The following is a 23,003-nucleotide window of genomic DNA, read 5'->3' on the forward strand; positions in this document are numbered from 1 at the left end:
CAATTATGGATTTTTGCAGATTTGGAACAGGCTACACTGTTCATTTCAACGAATACACAGGAAAATTGAAAAATACCAGAACTGCAATCTATGCTAGGAAAGTTGAGCAGAAAAAAAAAATTTTTTTTCCCGAAACATGTGCAGCCAGCCTTTGTTTCACCGCATCGAGAAACTGCATCGTGCGGTGGCATGATAGGCACTAGTGCCTATATTCTTGTATTTATGTAAATAATCTTTGTACTTACAGAGCTTTTATTTCCAGTATTATTCTTTGAGGGCTTTGCGCTCAAAACGTATATTTCGATTTTTTTTTATGTTTACCCTTTGCAGAGTAGCATTGATGTTTTTATGAATCTTTTTTTCTTTTTGATGCATTTTTTTGTTTGGTAATTTTTTTATTATATTCGAAATAAACCCTTTGTTTGGAAATAATACTGCTAGAAAGGCCAGTCCTTCCTCTATCATTTGATACCCACCCTATACTTTAGCATCAAATATTTTCTATGGCAGGAAAAAAATATTTCCTGGACTAAACAACTGGTTTTTCCGCGGTCACGAAAGTGTTAAGGTCATGTACCGTTGCTGTGTCCTGAACAAATTTTTTGTCTTGTTGATGGACCCTGCCATGCGGACAAGCCATGCTTCAGGAAAGCGTGCATTTTCCACGGTAGCAGTGACTCATACGAAGCCTACGAAGCTCCAGCCATTGAAGTGATGCCTCAACTTTGGTTTGCAGTTGTTGAGGATGCATCAGGATTTGAAGAGTTTCTGCATGTGGATGACTCACTGGAAACATCGGAACATATAACCAATAAGGCTACCGCCGCAAACGTGCTTGTGTCGGAGAGCGACGGTGACAGCGATGACGGCAGCGACAATGCAGCCGGGCGGGCTGCATAAGTGTTGTCCTCACAGGAGGCCCTGCAGATGATGCAGTCCGTCCGGCAATATGTTTCTGTGAGCAACCCTCCTCTGCACTATGTGGAGCACCTGGACGCCTTCGAGAATGATGTCGGTATGCTTTGCTAAAACAAGCGAGGCTGACAGATATGGGGTGTTCTCGTGCCAGGCACTGAGAAGCACGTGGCGTGACACTTACAGCAATCTCACCCCAGCGTTTCAAGGGTTTCTCAAGCTGAAAGGCTGCTGCAACAACCTTCTTGCATTTTATAGAACATATACTAATGTTTGTCAACTCTTGTTTGTTCTTATTACCATTGTGCATTCGCATTCCCCTTCAGTTATTATATTTTTCTCACAGCAGTCCGCCATCCCTCTATTTTGCTTTTTTTTCGTGCAACCCGTTTATAAAATTATCGATTCTAACAGTGTAGTTTTTGTGGCACTTGAATAGTGTTATCAGTGGATACAACTGTACCAGAAAAATCGTTTTTCTCTTCAGTGCCCCGACGAGCGGAGTTGGCGCTCCTGTCTTATCTTACTCTGTGGTTCGCGGACAGGAACGCTTCCTAGGATATAGCACGGGATATATATTGGTTTTATAACACTTTCTATGAAGGCTACATTCAATTTTGTGATAGTGGAATAAAAGACCTCTGCAGGACATGATGTGTAAACGCCTGGTGCCCTTTTGTATGTGTCTAAGCGCTGCATTAGCACAGGTGACCCTAGCAAATATGGGGTGGCTCACAATGCATGGCTCTTGTCGGCTCTTTGAATAGCACCCTCAGTATGATCAATACAGATAGTATATGATTTATCACAGCAGAACCGCCATAGCCACAGCTATGCTGGCTTCCATATTCACAGTAGTGGAAGGGCTCAGAATTTTTCTTTGTTTTTACAGAGAGGAGACGGAGATAATTGAAGGAGAAGTTGTCGAGATACAGATTGACAGGCCAGCCACGGGAAGCGTAAGTTATTTACTTCCCATTTGATTCTTCATTTTGTCTGAATGTTGCGTAATGTCTCCTCAGGGTGCAAAAGTGGGAAAGCTCACCCTGAAGACAACTGAGATGGAAACCATCTATGACTTGGGTCAGAAAATGATCGAATCTCTCACAAAGGAAAAGGTGCAAGCTGGGTAAGTTCCCACTTACTATAACGACCATATTTCGGTGCATTTTCCTATGCTACCCATTGACATTACGTCCACATATAGCCAACATTTTTCAAAGCCTCCTACTTTTACAACAAACACTTCAGACACGGTCGCGATAAAAATATGGTGCATACGAAGCAAAAAAAAAAAGCTAACACAGGCCTTCTACAGCATGAGAGGGGCGCATGCCCCACTCCAGTTTACTCGCAACGAAGATACCCGAGAACCGCAAGCACCGCACGCTGATTTTGGACGCTGCGAGCGAGGTCGTTCACTTTTCAGGGTGTTTCTTCAGCGGCAGAATGGCAGTGAGCAATAAAAAAAAAAGAAATAAGCAGCAGCATGAAGCCATGAGGTCAGCTTGTGCATGGCAACCTTTTCTGGTGCCGTTCTCTGCAACTACAACCGCCTACGATGAACCTATGCCTTGGAACGCAAGAAGCCGTTATATGCAATAAGCGATGACCGCCATAACTTTTCCGCACATACAAGTTTACTGCGTTGACGCCACAATGTGCTGCAAAATGTCTTTCGTCTTTTCGGAAATGGCAGAGACTGGTCAATCAATGATTACGATTTCTGCGTGATTGCAGCAATTCCTCCACGGATAAGCATATCAAAAGAGAGCAAAGGTGATGTGGCGGCTAGCGATGAACATGCCATTATGTCTTATCGCCGACAACCTTATCACAGTCATCTGCAGCTATCTGCTTGGCTGCATGTGTGGCGTAAACTGTTTGGATTGACAGCGGTACAAGCAGTACAAGCGTGCGATGCTGCCGTTCACATGTTCGCTGCCGCAGCGCTGTGCTAGATAAAGTGCGCATCGCTTCGTGGGAACGAAAGTAGCTCGCTGGTGTTGAGCGGCACGGGCACCGAGAAACATCGATGCACTTACAGGGAGCGTATACTACGTGTTTTATTAGCCGACAACCCAAACGCGCTGCGCCTCGTCATGCAGGACCATCAGAGCATTGTGGAGACGTAGAGTGCGCGTTGCTTACAAAATGCTTGTCTTCGCCGCATTGAACGAACAGGCTACTAGCCGCACCCGTGCATGGTTGGAAGTGGACCGGGCACGAAGAACGCACAAATGCGCAGTCGATCCCGGATATATCGAACTCGGAGATATCGAATTATTGGCTATATCGAACAGTTGAAAAATCCCCTTGAATTTCCCGTGCAAAAGTATGGTGCGCACCTATATCGAAGTCCTGCACAGCGAAACATCCGCTATATCGAACGCTGCGCAGTGCCCAAGCCCAGAAAGTGCATTTTCCCTAACAAATATGGATAATTTTTCGGCCTCGTTCTAACAAGTTCCGATCCCTCATCGCGCGCACGTGACGAAAAGGTGGTGTTATTCCATTGCATTGATCTAGCTCGTTGCGCAGCGCCTGTCAGTGCACCGGTCTTTTGATGCGCGATCCGCAGGTTTTAATGCGCGGGCATAGTGTTTTTCAAAGAGGCTGATTGCCGGGGGGCACCAAAATGAGAATGCGAAGTGACTCGGCAGCCTCGTTGTAATGTTTGCATGCCCTTCCTTGTTCGTTCGCGCACGATAGCATGCGGGCCCGAAAAGCATGGCCTTCGAGACATGCAACCTCGTGACGTATTTTGGGTGTTTTTGGTTTTAAAACACGCATCTCGAAGGCTACGCTTTTTTTCCCATTTCTTGCCAAAGCAAAGGCTGCCTTCTACAAAGCCACAACTTCCATCTCTATCGCCAACATGTCAACAGGGGAGAAATGTTTTGTGGAGCGTTGTTGTGGCATGTGGACTTGTGTACTTCTCGCTTCGTTTTTGATAAATCGTCGTTCGTGAGTCGAACTAAACATTGTCCCGCTTGTAGCGATAACAATGATGACCGGTGCTTGGAGCGACGTCAAGTAAAGCACCGTCGTGCACTGTTTCCTTGCGGGCCTTGGTGCCATGTGGCGACTTTGAGTGCGTCAGTGAATTTTGCAGCTTACAGTAAAACCTTGGTAATTTGTACTCGGTTAATTGGGAATACCGGATAATTTTTATTATTTGCGCGGTCCTAAATTTTTATATGTAAATTGAACCGGATAATTGGTGCGACCAGTCTCCCACTTCCCGGTTAATTGGCACACTTGGCTGCGACTTCCAAGATATGCAAAGGGTGTTGCGAATCTCGGAGGCGGTAACTAAAACATGCACAACCTTTTTTTTATTTGAAATGCAGATCTCGAAGGCCATGTTTTTTTTTACCAGAAATACGTTGTAGACGCCATGCTTGAGCAATTGCCAGACGGCGATATGTGCAGTTGCGATCATTATCATCATCATCTTCTCAACAGCGATGTTAGCCATGTTAGCCACCCTAGCGAAGTGAATGTTTTGTGGAGTCTTTGTGTCATTTGGATGTCAGCTGGCGAGCATTGTGCGATTCGGTGCGACTGCTCCGTTTGTGTCCGCTTGCGCACTCTTCCCTGTGAATTGGTTGATTGAGGTGTGCTTGGAAGGAAGATACCGAAGTACAAGAGCTTGTCCAGGCACGAAAAAGTCTGCTTAATTGAAGAAGCCAGCAAGTTGACGGCGTCGAAAACGGCTCTCGCCGAAAAGCACCACATGCCTCTGTCAACATAGCGAGATACTAGCTGCGAGATTGACCGATTCGGCCACTAATGTTGACAGTGATGGCGAGCCCTCCCGAGCACCCCCTTTGGCGGATGTCATCGATGCTTCAAGTGTTGTGTGCAGCTTTGTCGAGTGCAACGGCGGTGAGGCTGAGATGCTGCACCTCTTTGACAGGCTGGAGAACATGACTTTCGGTGCTGGGAACTACCGAACGCGTGTACCACGTTTTCTGGCTGATTTCTTTGATTTCGCATTGTTTCGGATAATTGGGAATCCCGCTTAATTCGGATATTTTTCTCAGTCCTGAGGCCTTCAAATTAACGAGTTTTTACTGTATTAACGTTTCTGGGCGCCAAATCGGACAGGAGCACAGCGGACGATTTCATCGGTGCAGATAACGACATAGCTGTTTCTGACTGCGTCGATGCCGAGATCATAGCTGATGTTGCCGGCCCTGCGGAAATGGACCCGTGCGGTTTGAAAATGCCAATGCCGCCGCTGCCACCGCTAAACCCTTTACCGCGCTATAGAACTTGCATCGGCGTTTAGCGTCGATCACCGCTGTTGTGGCCGAAGGTGCTGAATTTGCTTATTTGAAAGCTTCAATGATATTGACGATGACTTGATGAACTTCACGGCGCGCAAGAAGCAACACAAGTTTACGGACTATTTTCCTGCGAAATAAAGTGCGGTAACTTGCAAAAGAAGAAGTTGTCGCCTTGTTCTTTAGTATATGTAGCGAGCAAATCGTCATGTTCGCGCTTTTTACGATTTCCAAAAACTGTGTTAAGGCCTGCAGTGCTTTAATTAAAGCCTTAAATGCATATTTGGGATCGCCTGTATAGCAAGGGGCCCGGCAATGATGGCGTGAGCCGAGTAGGCGACGCGCTGCACGCACCTATCCAGGGATGATCGGCTCCACGCGGTGGTACTGCGGTTCTGTGAAACGGGTGTCAGTTCACTACAAAGGCAGTTTAATTCACTCGTGCACGCAGCAGGCATCGCTTCACAAATCGAAAAGGCTTAACTTGTCACCGGAAGGGTTGTTAGCACTTTTCAATGAAAATGCGCAGAAAGAAAAAACGGCTTGGTCACTATGCGCACGTTTTTGAGGGCGAGTCCATTTACAACGAACTACTGATATAATGACCAGATTTTGCTGCACTTTCGAGTTAGTTATAAACGGGTTCGACTGTATTTGCATTATTGGAATATACTGTGCAGGAATATTTGAGAATTGAAACTTGAGCTAGTTGGTACGGATCCATCCTGATTTAAGTAGCGCACTGACGGACGAGGACAGAGAAAAAGAAGGTGCACAACACGGGCGCTAACTCACAACTGATTTTATTCAGAAGAACATGCTAATATAAAGGTGAAGAACAACACAAAAAAGGAACAGAAAACATATAAACTTTGTAATCATCTGCAGGCTCCGCTTAGGTATTAAAATTCCGCGTCACTTAGCGCGATAGATGGTAGACTGATACATTTATCTCCTTTCCTTTGAATGTGGAACGCTTCGATGACTTCTCTTGCTATCTGTTGTCTGTGACGTGACAGAATCATAGTGTCGGCGAAGAATGGTGTGCAGCCGCATTGTTTGCAATGGGCGGCGAGTGAAAATGGTTTCGTGTCTGACAGTGAACGCTCATGCTCCCTAAGACGGATATTGACACACCTTCCGCTCTGTCCAATGTATGATTTTCCGCATGATAATGGGATTTGATAGACGATGGCTTCTTTGCATTCTGTGTACTGAAACGTGTGATTGATGCCGCATTTGCCACGAACATTGCCTCTGTCTCCGATTTCTGTGTCAGTGCTTTTTTGTACTTTTGCGCACATGGATTCCAGTTTATGTGGGAAGGAAAAAACGACGTCAACGTCATAATGTTGAGCCACGTTTTTCAAACCGTGAGCTACACGGTGAGTATACGGAATGACCGTGTACTTTTTGGCTCTCGTAGTCCGTTCTTCGCCGCCCCCCGGCAGTGAACCATTCGGCTTCAGCCGTTAGCGCATCTTTTCGCAGGCCGGTTTCCCGGAGCACACCATTGCGCAAGCCTGCCAAAAGATGCGCTAACGGCTGAAGCCGAATGGTTCACTGCCGGGGGGCGGCGAAGAACGGACTACGAGAGCCAAAAAGTACACGGTCATTCCATATACTCACCGTGTGGCTCACGGTTTGAAAAACGTGGCTCAATGTTATGACGTTGACGTCGTTTTTTCCTTCCCACATAAACTGGAATCCATGTGCGCAAAAGTACAAAAAAGCACTGACACAGAAATCGGAGACAGAGGCAATGTTCGTGGCAAATGCGGCATCAATCACACGTTTCAGTACACAGAATGCAAAGAAGCCATCGTCTATCAAATCCCATTATCATGCGGAAAATCATACATTGGACAGAGTGGAAGGTGTGTCAATATCCGTCTTAGGGAGCATGAGCGTTCACTGTCAGACACGAAACCATTTTCGCTCGCCGTCCACTGCAAACAATGCGGCTGCACACCATTCTTCGCCGACACTATGATTCTGTCATGTCACAGACAACAGATGGCAAGAGAAGTCATCGAAGCGTTCCACATTCAAAGAAAAGGAGATAAATGTATCAGTCTACCATCTATCGCGCTAAGTGACGCGGAATTTTAATACCTAAACGGAACCTGCAGATGATTACAAAGTTTATATGTTTTCTGTTCCTTTTTTGTGTTGTTCTTCACCTTTATATTAGCATGTTCTTCCGAATAAAATCAGTTGCGAGTTAGCGCCCGTGTTGTGCACCTTCTTTTTCTCTGTCCTCGTCCGTCAGTGCGCTACTTAAATCATGATGGCAGGAATGTTTGTGGCAGATCCTTACATAGCTGCAATGCAGCAGGCATTTTTCATTGCCTTTGTTCATCTGGAACCCGCCACGGTGGTCTAATGGTTATGGTGCTCAACTGCTGACCTGAAAGTCACGGGATCGAATCCCAACTGCATTTTCAATGGAGGCGAAAATGCTCGAGGCCCGTGTACTTAGATTTTGGTGCACGTTAAAGAACCCCAGGTCGTCGAAATTTCCGGAGCCCTCCACTACCACGTCCCTCGTAATCGTATTGTGGTTTTAGGACGTAAAACCCCAACAATTATTATATTATTATTGTTCATCTGTAGCGCCTAGGCCTATAGGACATGGGAGATTTGTTACCATTGTATTTCATCTCAATTCTCAGCATCACTTGGCCAAGCTGATAACTGAAATTGTCGAGATTAAAGCCCTCCCTTTTGTGCAGTCACGACCCATGATGCAGTGAATGCGTGATTATAATGCAGCATGCTTCCTTTTTGGCGCTAGTGCTTTGGTTGGCCAACTGATTATTTGAATGGCTGACCTTTTGTATTTGTGCAATTATACATACAGCCATCCTTCGCTCAGTCAAAAGATTTAGAATCCACTTTTAGAATGGTACCGATGGCCATAATAGGAATGGCCCAGTATCTCCCACACTAGAGGTGGACGCTCTACCATTTCACCACTACTGCAGCTCAGAGAAATGGAGGCGATCTTATTTTGTGTGTTCCTGAAAGATACCCATAAGGGTGTCTGTGAATGCATGTGCCAGGTACCGACTGATAAGATAAGCTACATTTCCATTCACTAGGGAGAATTTCCGCCTGGCAGGGCATTGGCAGACTGAAACTTGAGGCTTGTCTTCTTTAACAAGGGATGTCTGAAAAAGCTGTCATTGACTGTATACCACTGGCAATTTGTTGCCATTGTTTCAGCGACATCATCACCATAGACAAGGCCACTGGCAAGATCACCAAGCTGGGCCGTTCCTTCACGCGTGCTCGAGACTATGACGCCATGGGACCACAGACCAAGTTTGTTCAGTGCCCTGAGGGTGAACTTCAAAAGCGCAAGGAGGTCGTGCACACTGTCACCCTCCATGAAATAGATGTCATCAACAGCCGAACACACGGATTCCTGGCTCTCTTCTCGGGTGAGTTTGAGTGTATGCAAACAATACTTGCACAATACTTGCAGGAAATTTGTGCAGCGACAAGGGTGGTGTAGCACAGATGCCCCCTATCAACTGAGCATCCCGGGACTGCACAAGCTTGTTTCTTATTCTTCACAGGTTTTGTGCATTCGGTACAGCTACCCGAAGAGCTACATAGGTGTGAGATCAGGGCAAAACGAGGCAGCTGGGAGCGAGAGAAGCCCTCTGTAAAGAAATGACCCGCGTAAGCAAACAGCCAGAGGCGAAATGGCAGTCAGCACCTCTGTTGTGTTTTATAGTTGTACAGTCGCCGACCGATAAATCAGACACCGGTAATTTGGACATGCTCGGTGAGTCGGACAGTCGCACGGCACCGCCGATGATCCCATAGTAGTAATGTATAATGACGACCGATATTTCGGACAGCTGCCAGATCTACATTCGATAATCTGGATCCTGTCCGAGACTGTCACGCACGCCGAATCGCCAGCCATTGTCTCCTCCGACAGCCATACTATACAAAGTACGGCCTCAGTGATTTGTAATTGAAAATGCCGATCTTGGAGGCACTGGTCAACTGTGGGAAATCGTATCGACATTGCGGGCATCCTACATTTCGGTTCCTGTATCCCCGCGCTGCACTGCTATTGCTGCTATCGCCGCCATTCTGTCGAATGTGTCTGCGGTAAAGCGTTTTGCCACTAAGGCAGTGACTACGGTGACGGGGCCTGTCAGCGCAGTAACTATCGTAAGAGTAAGGGGGCCCGTCAGCGTAGTGTGATCAGAATAGTGAGGGGGCCCGTCACCGTAGTGTAATACGGTGACGGGTCTCGTCTCGAGCCCTCGCTGTTCTTTTGTCATCGTAGAGCGATCACATCACACTGGCGGAGATACAAGCGGACTTGGTTGCACGTAAGCGGAAGTGCGTGCAGCAACGCATTGACAACTTTTTTCGGCCACCGGGACACTGAAGTGTCAATAAAAGTATTTATTTTCTGACACATTTGTTTTTTCGTACATTTGATAATTCGGACTTATTGACGTTCCCCGTGGAGTCCGAATTATCGGTCGTCGACTGTAGTGCTCTTTTTCTGTTACAAAGGCATCTATTTGGCGTTCAATGAAAAGAGCACAGAAAAGAAAAACAAAACTGAATAATTATCAAATTTTTTATTCCGTACCACAAGTACTTGTAGCATTACATTTATCCAATTGTCGGCCTACACTCTTTGCCATCATTACCACTCGCAATATTTCTGGTGAGTGCCACTGCATGCTGATGCGGTCGCCAGCAATGTAGGGCCTTCATTCTGGGATTAAAATATTAAATCAATCGGTATTGGTGCTTTGACCTATGCTGAAATTACCCCAAGCCATCGGTTTATGCAACCCACAAATAAAAAATAGGTGTTTCAAAAGTGTTGGGAGGCCCCTTTAATGTCAGCTACGCCTGTTCTCTAGTCCACTTTGCTCTCTTCCTGTCTCGTAAATGTTTTGCCTATAATTTTTCGTGGTATGGCACGTTGCATGGTTCCTAAATTCTTTGTCAGTCTCTTTATTTTCCATCCCATATGTTAGTACTGGCAGTATTCGTGAATAGCTTGAGCAAATACTCCACCGAGCAGAGAGCATGCCAAACATGCTATTGAGGTCCATATAGCAGACGACATTCACTGTTGCACATGTGGCAGCGGTTCTGGTGGATGGATTCATTGTCAGCAAAGAAAAAAAATGTTAGTGAAGCAGTTTTTCTGCGTACAGTCGCCGACCGATTTTCTGGACCTCGCGGGGACCGCAAAATCGTCCGAAAAATCAAATAGCCCCAAAAAGTTGTTAGGCCTTGAAAATGAACTTTATTTGGATTAGAGCGACCAAAAAAAAATCTCCAATGATGCCCTGCTTCATGCTATGCATGCTTGGGAACGAGCGGATTTGGTTGTATTTGGGCTACAGTGACGTCGTTAACACGTTGGCGATCGACCGTTGCGGGAGGCACAGGAGATGGCCCCATGGCGCCACGTGCACAAAATTGGAAGCTGGACACAAGAAGACACACACACCATATCAGTTAGTAGGTTTGTGGGATTTAATGACGCAGTTCTTTAACCTGCACGCAACAGTACGCGGGCCTCCAGCATTTCGCCTTCTGCTGCGGCCGCAGTCGAACCCACGTGCTTCAGGTCAGCAGCCGAGCATCATAACCACCGAGCAATCGCAACAGCAGAGAAAATCGGGCACGCACGATGTCTTAAAAACACACTTTAGAACACCACCAACACGTGCAGAATGACAACTAAGAAAAAACAAATGCAAAATAAAATTACCTGCATAAAAATGATGACGATAAGGGTGACTGAAAAAGAAAAAGTAGCGTCCCCTAAAGCGTTGTGTCAGCGAAGGAAGAGCGGGCATGGCGTCTGAAACTCGAAGATTGTATGGACGCCTAGTTTTGGAGGCTACAGGCCACTGGAAGCCAAACTTGACCAAGCCAACGGAAAATCTAACATGGTGGCTTTCAAAGTCGACCGATGGTCGAGCGGCATTGCTCGAAACAAGCGATGTAGTCCAAAAAATTGGTCTCGAAAATGTATTAGTTCTATGGGAACCTTGATGGTGCATTTATGAAGTCCGAGATATCCATCAAGTCCGAATTTTCGGTGTCCGAAAAATCCGTCGGCGACTGTATCACTATGCACATCAGCAAGGCGGAAAAGTGGGATGGTATCTTTTCACAAGTTTCTGTCTTCTGAGTGATGGCGCAAATAGTCAGCCTCCGCATCAGCAAAGTTACTCCAACGATAGTTGTTTCTTCTTGGCACTTCAGGGACATATATTACATCGCTGTGCTAAAAATTTGTTGCACTCTCCAAACAACATCGACGAATCCTATGGATAACACAGCTGGAATGAGTCGGAATCGGTTTATGGGAACGTCCTGAAGAAACTCAAGCTATGAGAGATGCTGTAGTGGAGGGCTCCGTATAATCTTGCCCAGCTCGGGTTCATGGTATGCAGACATCTAGCATTTCACCTCCATTGAAATACGACTGCCGCAGCTGGGATTGAACCTGCGTCTTTCGGGTCAGAAGTCAAGCACCATAACGTGCCGCAGTGATGGACAAAATCGAAATATTCGTAGTGCTCATGTCAGCGTGCTTGCCGTGTGGTGCAAATGTCTTGTATGCAGAGTGGTAATGGCATCAAGACGAGGTGCTTACTATATTAGGAAGCTTTGTGCCTCATTGTGCATATGTTGTGTGCTGGATTTCCTTGATTCATGGGCGCACCTGTGGAGTTTAAAGGACCACTGACATCAAATTTACGCATGTCAAGATTTTTGCATCCACGAGTAGTTATTGACCCCCTAGTAGTTCGTGACCCAAAATGCAACTGAGGGACGAATCTGTTTTATTGATTTATATCACCTGTACCTAGCACGATTCAAAATGGCCGGCAAGCCTGCCATTTTTTAGCGCTGGCAGCGCTTCATCGCAGCCACCTTCAGACTGGCCTGGACAGGCTGTCCACTTGTCCACAGAAAGGAGTGACATTGAGGCTCAGCTAACATTTCGTCTGCTAGGTGCACACGTTCAGTCATGCCTGGTGACGAGCATCGGCATTGTCGCCGTCAAAAGTGTCAACTAGTGTTGAAGATGACATTCTGGAACTTGGAATCGCTGGGATACGTGACATCGCGAATCATTTTCGCTTTGACCCTTTGCAAAACAGCGATTCAAAAATGGACGCCGTTTCAAACAGTAACGAGGAGGTGCCCGGGGACACACACTTAGGCCCGCCATGGTGGCTGGTGTGTCTCAGTCAGTGCTGGGCAGTATCAAAGATACACGTATCTTCCATACAATAGAACCTCGTTGATAAGTTTCCGAAAAAAAAAAACGCGGAAAGTAAACGTACGATTCAAATCCAGTAAAAATTGAGTCTGACAAGCCTATATTTAGGTGCAAGGGCAAAAAACATTTATTTCTCATAAATCACGGAAGGACTCCTCGATTTTTGAACACCTGGCGACTCGCTGGCAGCCAGAGGTCAGCCAGCTAGTTCCGGTCCTGACCGGAAATAACGTTGTGTTCACATGTAGAGGTGTGTGCCGACGGTTTCGCTGTGCCGCCGCCGCTGCCGGGTTCTCTCGGCACGATCGGCGTGCCATTTCAGTACATCTACCTTTATTTGGCACCTTCTGTCGCCAATAAAGACTTGGTTCTTAATCCTTCCCACTTGGCATACTAAATGCACAGCAATTGATTTGCCTGCCGCTTCAAGTTAAATCACTGGGCCCCAAGAACTTGCGAAATGCTCCCAATAATTTGGAAAGGTAGTGTTGGATTCAAGATAAAGGGGAATGTTAATTCGAACTCACTGGAGTTAAGTGAATTCGGACTGTCGACATATTCTGGCTGACAAGTCTACTCCCTCTCACACAAAAATGTATTATATGAGGCGGGCTTTGAAGAGCAATAAAAAATGGGGAGAGTCTGTATTGGAATAACAATAAATATGACTGTGACAGCGAGTCGAGGAACAGCGGCAGCTCCAAGGGGAAGGGCGGGGAGGAATGGAGACGGGCGGGGTTAACTTATATTGCGAGGGCTTTGATTCGATGCGGATGGAAGCAATCGCTTACATTGCTCAGCAGTCTAAATAAGCAAGAGCTGTTTAAAGCATATATATATTTAGGAAAAATCACTTAAGAAACTGGAACATATGGAGATTAAGCCTTTAATGAAGAATGAAAGGGAAAATGACAATAGACAAAATGCACGACATATTGTAATGGAACAGAAAGGATCCCCAATGTAGGGTGGCAGGTTCAGCAAGGTCGACAGTTGGACGAGATGGTGATCACCATAAAGAACAGGACAATGCGGACAAACACTAAAGTGCGGTTGTATATAATGTCTTGTGTTTCCTCCGCTTTGTCCTGCATTCCGTGCGATGCTCCACGCCAGGATATCACACTGAGTTATCTCCTGCCTTTCCTTCGTCCGTGTTCTGTCTCGGACTAAATTCAACTACCTAGATCTAGGTGACGACTTGTCACAACCGTGTTCGAAACATCACTAACGTAGCTTGCTGGGCAAGTTGGTTCATAATATTTGGAAGAGGAAACCAACACAAGCGCTGGACTTACAACTAGATGTTTATTGAAGAAAGCCCCCACACACATCAGCACATGCGTAATAGGCTATCTGACTGACGAAGACGAGCGCTCGTCTTTGTTCCTTCTCTTTTCCTATGTCAAATTATGCGCTACATGGTCAGTTAAGCAATACCAACATGCCCAACTTCATACTCTTGCAGGCTATGTGAGCCGTGCCACAGTTGCACTACTAACAGTACAAGCCATGAAACTTGTCAAAGTGGTACAGACAGCCCATTTCCACGAAACACCAAAATATCAACGCCATGTGCACCCGCTATTTAGAAACGCAAATTGTTTATCTGTAAGGAAAACTGATCGAGCGATCACTCACACAACACTTCGCTATGTTTTTTTTTTTTTCGAAGGCTTCACAAATGTCACGTTCAATCTTAATCATTTCTTCCTCTGCCAATGACACTCACTGATTTGAAATCAGGGGCGCAGCCTGCAGCCTTTGCAGTGCAGAAGTAACACGTGGAAACTGGTGGAAACTATAGTTTCCACCAGTGCCTGTGGGGAGTAGATTTCGGTGTTCAAGCAATCTGTCATTAAAGCATCTGCATTGGCCCGTCTGACCGATGTAGACAGGGCCGCATGACAAGCCGATTCGGTACACTACCGAAATTACGGTACACTGCAAAGGCTGTGGCTGCGCCCTTGATTTGAAATCAGTGAGTGTCATTGGCAAAGGAAGAAATAAGATTGAACGTGAAATTTGTGAAGCGAAATATAAACATTTAGTTGTAAGTCTAGCGTTTGTCCTGCCTGGTTGTTATCCTTTTGCTGTCTTTGTGTTTTCGCTGGTTCCCTCTTAAGGACATCACTAAAGACCATCAAGATTATCTGTCAATCGGGCGCATAACACCCCCTCCTCCACCGTTCCTCTTCTTCCGCTATTTTCCCGTCATGCACAGGCACGGAAGGTTTTCACCACTGCGCGAACTGAACGAAAGAAGTGTTGCACCTTTCACGCACACAAATTCTACAGACAGATCAGCCTTCTTTCCCCGTGTTGTACAGTTAAGGTATTCAGGAAGATAATTTCGAATAGGATGAGAGCCACACTTCACTACGCGTAGACACCGCGGCACGGTGCTCTGATGCTGACTTGACAGACGCGTCTTCGATCCGACCCGCAGTACTTGCATTATGACGGACGCTAAATGGAAGAGGCCCTTGTATGCATGCGATGCCAGCGGCACTGCACGTCAAAGAACCCCAGTTGGTCGAAACTTCTGGAGCAGTGCACTGCGGCGTGCCTCATGCTCATGTCGGGGTCTCGGTACGTGAAATGCCAGAAATTACTGCTACACTGTACTTGACTTGAGATAAGTACCCCACCCCCCTTCTTTTTTTTATTTTCAATATGTAGGATATGAAAAACAACATTTACGAAATGTTTTCCAGTTCTCTGACTTTCAAACCACCGCGGCACACACCTCTATTCTGTTTTCTCGGCCGTTAGTGTTAGAAATCCTGAATTTCAGCCAGTTTGGCAAAGAGGATGCAGTGAAATATAGCTGTTAGGACTTGTAGTTTTGGTTTCCACGACGCCGCCGCCTATGATGTACCCGGCGTGCACCGCCGCCGGCTCAAAACGACCCCCACGCCGCCACTGGTCGAAACCGTCGCGGCGCACAGTCACGTGTGTTGAAATCCTGAGATGACCCGAATATTGCAAAATTGAACTCTGGGACAACCAGTGTAAACGTAAAGAAACGCTACCACCGTGTCAGCAGACAAAACTTTGCGCACATGACCGTCAGTTCTTTCTGCATTGCCGCTTGGAAATATGGGGCTAAGCTTGCCGAAGAGCGGAAGTGATATTCTCGAGCATACGCATTTGGGATACGATCACGTACGTTCGCAAGATCACGCGCGACTTGCCTCGTCCGTGAAGAAAACTGCCGCCCCCCTAAAGGCTTAACAAACTCAACTCTTCGCAGTGCACGTAACAGTTGCGGTACAACACGATATGCGAAAGCTCGTGAAAGTGATGAGCGTCCCCGAAAGCGACAGCTCCTCGCGGCTATCACATACTACGTTGCACATTCGTGCTGATCAGTTTGCGTTCTGTCTTAACTTGAGACATGCACTGGTTTGTTCGCCATCACTCGTAATTGCACCATATCGCATGGCGGAACGGGCTTTAAAGGATAACGCTCAGCGTAATGGCAACTGAAGGTCAAGTCCCCAAGCGCCCGCATTGCGATCTGTCTAGTCCTCACAAAGATGGCGGTAAGCGCGCATCGTCTCATTTTGGCGTCTGATAACCAGAAACCTCCCAGATATCTTCAAGAACAAATATTTCTGGCAGCTGACCGCCGACTGGAATTGCGCCGAACGGAGCAACCCGAAAACAAACGCGCTCAAGGAGAAAAGCGTGGGAGAAATTATCGGCCATATTCACTGGGCACAATGGCGGCGTTGCTATGGTTACGTGCCGTGGTGTGTTGTGCAGCGGCGGCGGCATGTGCGTTTCGATAGGTCTTGTACCGAACCGTGGCAGACTGGAGGGGCGGAGGGGTGACAGCCTCCATTCTTTGGGCCGCATTGTTAGTTCCCCCGGCTGTTGTTGTGGCCATGAGGTGTGAGTGTGGAACGAGTGTGCATCTATGTACCGTGCTACGGATGAAGGATTTGCAATGCTCCGCAAAATCGTGCCAAGTGCTACAGAAAATACTTTTTTTTTTTTGAAAGCCGTTTGAAGATTTTGATGGCTAGCATCGCCGCCTGCCTTCGGGTCGGTGTGTCATTGACAGAGAGTGGTGATCGAGCAATTCGGAGAAGACACGGAGGGGACAATTGAGCAAGGCAGTGAAAGTGCGGAGGGAGGAAAGGCACTACGGAGAAGCCGCTGCTGCCGTGCGGTGGCTGTCTGCCACTTAGCGCTTCACAAGTACACGAGAGGGCCTTTTTTGCACACCTGAATGAGAGTTTCTGAGTACAAAACGTATCATACGACCGCAGTTTTCCTCATTGTTGAACATTGCTGCCGAATAATCGCATTTTCCGGTAACGTATTAAGCGGAACGTATTCACACACAGCTGTATTGAATTATTTTTAATTTTCGCGATTTCGAGCATAGGAGCCGGGAAATTGTACTAAGCGGGAACGTATCAACGAGGTTCTACTGTACTACCTTAGACACTCTTTGAGTACCTTGGATCTGCATTGTGATATGTCTCGCAAAACGAGTATCTGTATCTGTATTTCCGATACATTCAGCAATGTATCATGTATTTTAAGATACAAGATACTGCTATAGAAACACCACGGTGCGAAACAATGAATGTTTGCTGAACTCTTCTTCTTATGCGGCTACTGCTGCCACTAAGCAACCAGAATAAAACAAAACTGCGATATCCTTTTATGTTTCCGCTAGAGCGCTCTAGCGATCACAGGCGATTTGGTATACGCGTCCCCATTGGTGGAGCATTCACGGGATGGCTCTCGAGCCACCTCAACAACAAGTGCGCCAACGTCGGCGTACAGCGGACCTTTTGTTGTTTCGATGTTCTTTTTTTTTTAGTTATGTCGGTGGGATGACATTTGTTCGTAGCGACAGCACTTTGTTGCGTACTACGATGCGTGCGGCCTTGTGCTCAAATTCTTATGCTGCTATTGTGTTGTTATCCAAAGTTGTCTCGTGTGGGGCTTTGTTGCTTTCACACATCAGTGATTTGAAAGATCTTGTGGTTGTAAGCTTCTCTCACATACGATAAGATTCACTTATATGCAAATTAGATCCTCGCAACCGCCGCACCACCGGTGCCGACGCTAGATGCAATAGAAAAAGCATTTACGTAACAAAATATATTTTGCCATACTGTATCTTTGTTCTTCCTGTTAAATTATTCAAGAAGCTATTTTAATGATTATTATGTTGTTAGCACAAGTGCTGTCTATGCTGTCCTCCGTTTGCATCCCACACATTACTTGTGCTTGTGTATAGGTATTGCTCGTCTGTTTACTGTAATATGCAGTGATTCCACTCCTGCGCCAACTGCGCCAAAAGTGCGCCAAATTGTATTTACTGCGCCATCCTGATAATATCGACGAAATTTGCGCCAAACTGCGCCAAAGTCTCGGGTTTGGGGGCGTCTGTCACCGGCAATCGCACCGCCGGCGCGTCAGAACATGTGCAGCTCGATCTGGGGGCTGCCAATAAAGTCGCAATCATGGACCAAGAATTCTTCCGCTGAATAAATCGCGCTCGCGCGTGCGTTCGAAGTAAGCCACGATGTCATGCACGGTGCCGACGCAGCTTCTGTTCTGCAAGTCAGCTCGACAGCAAAACGTGCTCTCCGCAGGGGCTCGTGACGTCTAGGCCTATCGGTAGCGAGAAAGTGCGACGGCGATTCATCGGCGGACGTCGTCAGTTCCAGAAACGCTGCTGATAGCTCGTTTCAAGCGTCGCACGGCACGTAAGGAAAGCAATGTTCAGTAATAATAACTACATGAGTGCCGCTAAAATGTCTGTCACTTCTGTTTCCGGACATCGCGGAATGAAATCTGGGATCGCTCGCAGTAGATATATGGGACAATATCGAATTTTCCTTGCTTCGCGTTTATGGAAGAGCACGCGAACGGTGGAAACGCGTTGACACTTTTCCTCAGATATACTTTATCCATGGATCTTCATCCAGAACAGCTTTTTCGTAATTCCTTCCGCCAGCACGTCCGAGTTTGTAATCACTCTGCGGTAAATACCCCCTAAAAGGCCCTGCCCTTTCGAGCTCACTGTGCTAGGGTTCCAATTCGAATTTTTTGCTTGCTTTTTTAAAAATGTCATCTCATTAGTAAAATCATATCTCCTGGTCGGAGCAGCCTCAAATGCGCAGCTGTCAGTAGCGGGCGCCCGTCGCTGACGGCCCACAGTGAAGCGGCTACGCCATGTTACACGACCACCCCTCGCTTTCGGGGGTCAATAGCTAACGGTTAAAAAAACTCAGTTTCGCTTAAGAGTGAAGCAATGAATGCGATACCAAAAAATTGTATTGTGAAACGAAGTAAGACTAGCAGTTAACTCTTTTGGATCCGATCTCGCGTAACTCAACAAAACGCTCGTTTAAGGGAATATGGCCCCTCCAGGAACCGAAGCGTTTTCTTGCTCTGAGTTCTCTAAACGCGAAGTAAGCGTTGAGAGCACAGCAAGTTTACGAGCCGTCTCCTGATGCCTCGAGATAGCGCGCGCACAAGCGACTGCGCCCTTCGAACGATGCCCCCCCCCCCTTCCTCTCCCCTGGCGTCCCTTCATGCTCCTTACGAAAGACGGGCGGGGCGTTTCCTCTCTGTTTGATGAGCAATCGACGGCAGGCCCGCACGCGGGAAGGCATGCGCTGTCCGTGCGACGAAGACAGACGGCCGGCTAGTTTAATCTGCGCTTCAGCCGCGTTCGTCGCCAGCGCTCGCGAGCTCTCACCCGCAGCTAGAATGCGCGTGGTGATGTTATTAATTTGGACTTTATACGGAAAATTACGGCAACGGCGACGGCAAAAATCCGCCGAGAGTGTCCATATAATTGCTATCGCAAGAGTCAATGTACGGGGCAGATTTTACGCCCCCCCCCCCCCTTCTTAGGTGATTGGGGGGGGGGGCTGCCCCCCCTGTGCGCACGCCTATGCTCCTGAGATGATTTTTTCCATGAGATTTGCAATGAATCGAAATATTTCTAGCCTTCATAAGAGCCCCATAATAATACTCAGGTGCTTGAATGTTAATGCAATATGCTTCTGTATTGCACTCCAGGATGTAAAATTCGCTGCTCCAAAGTGCTCTCAGATGCAAAATCATCTGCTCCAAAGTGCTCCAAGATGAAAATTTTGCTGCTCCAAAGTGCTACAAAACGGAAATTCTGCTGCTCCAAAAATTGCTCCAAATCAGAAGTCCTCGGTAGCATCACTGAATATGTCTTTTGTAACCTCCTCCTAAATTCCTTCGCAGCTTTATTCATATTTTTTTGCTGTCTGCGTCATTGCTACTATTTACATATCTACATTCCATGTGAGTTTACGGTTATGTTGAGCAGAAAGGTAAAATAATCTGAGCATGCCTAGAGTATACCGTAACAAAAATTCTACTTACGATTTAGTAAAATAGCAAAGTTGAGTTTGCATTATCACAACGGAAATTATTTTAAAAAATCATATGTTAGGAAGGGGGTTTGAGAAACATAATACCAAGTACTCCGTTTTAGAGTGCAGCACTATGGCGCCCGTTCTTTCAGGATAGAATGGGATTTGAAAGCTGGTTCTCTGCGTCGCAGTCGAGTGTTTTACCACAGAGCCATGCTGGTGCTTGAAACTCATTTGCAAAAAGACCCTATACAGGCGTCACGGGCAAGGAATCGCATTAACCTATGTAATATAGCATGGCAGAAGAGTAAAATAACAAACAGGTATCACACAATACTAGTGGTACAGCGAGTGTGTGGTTTGAAGCTTCAGAAGAGCTTGGGTGGGGGCTAGTTGGAACATACTGTAGAAAAAATTGACGTGTCTGACACAACATTCTGCATCTTGACGTGTCTGACACAACATTCTGCATCTCGGACGACGCCCGAGATGCAGAATGTTGTGTCAGACACGTCAAAAAATTTGTAGAGTGCAAGGTAGGAGTTGTATACAGTAGAACCCCGCTGATACGTTTTTGAAGGGACCGTAGAAAATAAACGTAAGAGACGGGAAACGTAAGAGACGAAAAACAGGAAAAACGGCAAAATATTTAGTGGTACAGAATTTTATTTCAATTCTTACGAGCAGCACGAAAATTGGCGCGCTTAACCGCGATCTAGTCGATGGATAGAAACGCGAAGCTAAGGACGGCCTCATCCACAGAAATGTAATCAACGTATGTGATTTTTTTAACACCAACAGCTGTAGGCATGAAAGAACTAAGCACACGCAATCACGACCAGCGCGGCGAGTCCGACCGCGAACCGCACGCACGACCATGCGAGCTCCAACCAGCTCGAACTCCTCCCGTTCTCCGACAAATAACGATGATGATGAGTCTACACCAACGCGATGGCAGAAGTGAATGCCAATTTCGAAGGCCTTGCTTTCGCAAGCAATTATGTCATACACGCCATGTTTGTGCAATACAAATCTCAAAGGCTATGCTTTTGTCAATAGTAAACGCCAATCTCGAAGGCCTTGCTTTCGCGAGCAGTTACGTCATAGACGCCATCTTTGCAATTTGAATCTCGAAGGCCATGCTTTTGTTTGCATCAATTGAAAGATTCTGTTGCTTGCGCCTCTCATGCAGCTAATATTACGGTCAAACGAGGCCAAGCTGCGTGAAAATGCACCATGGCCGCTCTCTTTGGTAGTCACTCGGTCGGCTCCGAGCGCACTTCGTGACGTATCATACGGGAACAATCCGACAGTTACGACGTAACAGCGGGGTTCCCAATACATTGTATCGTATGGGAGCTATGTCGGGACCGGCGGAAAACGACATAACAGCTGTGAAAACGCAGCAGTGAGGAACGTAACAGCGGGGTTCTACTGTACAGGATTCCTTTAACCTGTGGGGCACCTTACATTGGGCAGATGGGCAGGTGCCTGAACAAAAGGCTTCAGGAACACAAGAATTTGTGTAGTAGGGTTGCAATCGAAGGGAATCTCGCTCAGCACTGCTCTAATTGTAAATGTAACCCAAATTTCAGGGACACTTCCATTGTGGCGCACAGCAAGGACGAAAACAGAACTATCATTGAAGCTTACGTATGATGTCGGGGAAGTTTGGCGCATGCGTTAGCTCCCCATCTATAGCACTCACAGAAAGACAAGTGGCATGTTTAGCGACACAAATATAAATGTAATCGGAGCATAAGTGACTTCTGTGATACAGACAAGAAGCAGGAAATAACGTAAAGTTTGAATTAGATTTATGCACGTGTTTCACTGCATAGATAGCACCGATGCTTGGCTCATGCGTGGTTTGCCTACAGTGCCCTTTCTTTCGTATGTTACGTCCTTTCTTCCTCTCCTTTTTGACCTTCTTGTTTCAATAAATTCAGTTGTTAGATGCGCTTCGTCTGTGTTGTTTATGTTTTTTCGTCCTCAACTTTGCAGCGCTAAAAAATTTTTTCTACAGTTTAAAGCTTCCCACATACTGCAAAGTGCTCAGTCATAATTCTTCATCGTCATCCGCCACATGCAGCATCTACAAAGTGCACATCGCTTATCTACAGAAAGATGAATACAGTAAAGTCGAACACGGATATATCGAACTCACATACATCAAATTTTCAGGCTATGTCGAACTCGTAAATTATCCCCTTGAAAATCCTCTGTAAAAGTATAGAAATTCGCACGTTTATATCGAACGGTATTTTTACCCACCATCGGATATATCGAACACTACACGAGCTGGAAGGCGTGCTTCGGCACTCGCTGCGCCCCGCGACCTTCGTGGCACCGCGCCTCCGCCGACACCTGATACGCCTGAAAAACGTGAGGGCGAGAGGGCTCAGACTGTACTCCTGTTGGGCGCATTCTCCAACTTGCGGAACGGCTTTTTTTTTTCTCTCACTCTTTCTCGTGCTTTCTCCGTGTTACCGTCGGCTCGGAGAGCAGGAACAAAGGAGCCGGTGGCTTCCTCCTTTCGCCTTTTTTTCTGTTTTGTGAGTTTTGATCAGCCAACCACAGCCAGTGCCTTTCGTATTTGCTCAGCCAACCACAGCTCGCGCCTTTCGTACATCGCTGCTGCCCTTGCAGGTAGCCCGGGTAGCGATTGCCGCCATCGCGATTGATCGCAAGCGCTTTGTTGGCGGAGTCCACTTCCGTGAGTTGTCGTGTACCACCGCATTCCTCTTTTCGTGCCTGCTGTGCGTGCTCTGCAAAGGCGCTGCAGATGGCTTGAATTTTTGACTGCTCATGTAGCAATGGCCAGTGTCAAGAAGCGCAAGAACCTTGACTTTGCGACGAAGTTGAAAGCCATACAGCGTGTTGTGGTGGGCGAAAAAAGTTTGGCGGTGGCGGACGACATCGGGATCGGAGCACGTCGGGATCGGATCGGATCGGAGCACATCGATACGGAGCATGCTGAGCACCTTGTTGAGCAACAAGGCAGATACCCTGAGCACCCCGCTGAGCAACAAGGCAGATATCAAGGCAAAGGCGGCAGAGCTGCGAACGTCAGGAGCCTGTCGTGTGCACGCTCCTGCCCACGGGAAAGTA

At 46.9% G+C, this 23,003-nt stretch overlaps 1 protein-coding gene across 3 annotated transcripts in view; it reads left to right on the forward strand.

The window, feature by feature from the left end:
• The window catches only part of LOC119382355 (ruvB-like 2), a 240,933-nt gene that overhangs the window by 86,453 nt on the left and 131,477 nt on the right, over nucleotides 1-23,003 (forward strand). For all 3 annotated transcript variants that reach the window (XM_037650049.2, XM_037650053.2, XM_037650052.2), the window contains exons 5-7: nucleotides 1,808-1,874; nucleotides 1,938-2,044; nucleotides 8,436-8,653. In XM_037650049.2, coding sequence (XP_037505977.1) covers nucleotides 1,808-1,874; nucleotides 1,938-2,044; nucleotides 8,436-8,653 — 392 coding nt within the window. The remainder of the gene's footprint in view (nucleotides 1-1,807; nucleotides 1,875-1,937; nucleotides 2,045-8,435; nucleotides 8,654-23,003) is intronic.

The sequence above is a fragment of the Rhipicephalus sanguineus genome, chromosome 2 (assembly GCF_013339695.2).
Source record: "Rhipicephalus sanguineus isolate Rsan-2018 chromosome 2, BIME_Rsan_1.4, whole genome shotgun sequence".
NCBI classification, from domain to species: domain Eukaryota; kingdom Metazoa; phylum Arthropoda; class Arachnida; order Ixodida; family Ixodidae; genus Rhipicephalus; species Rhipicephalus sanguineus.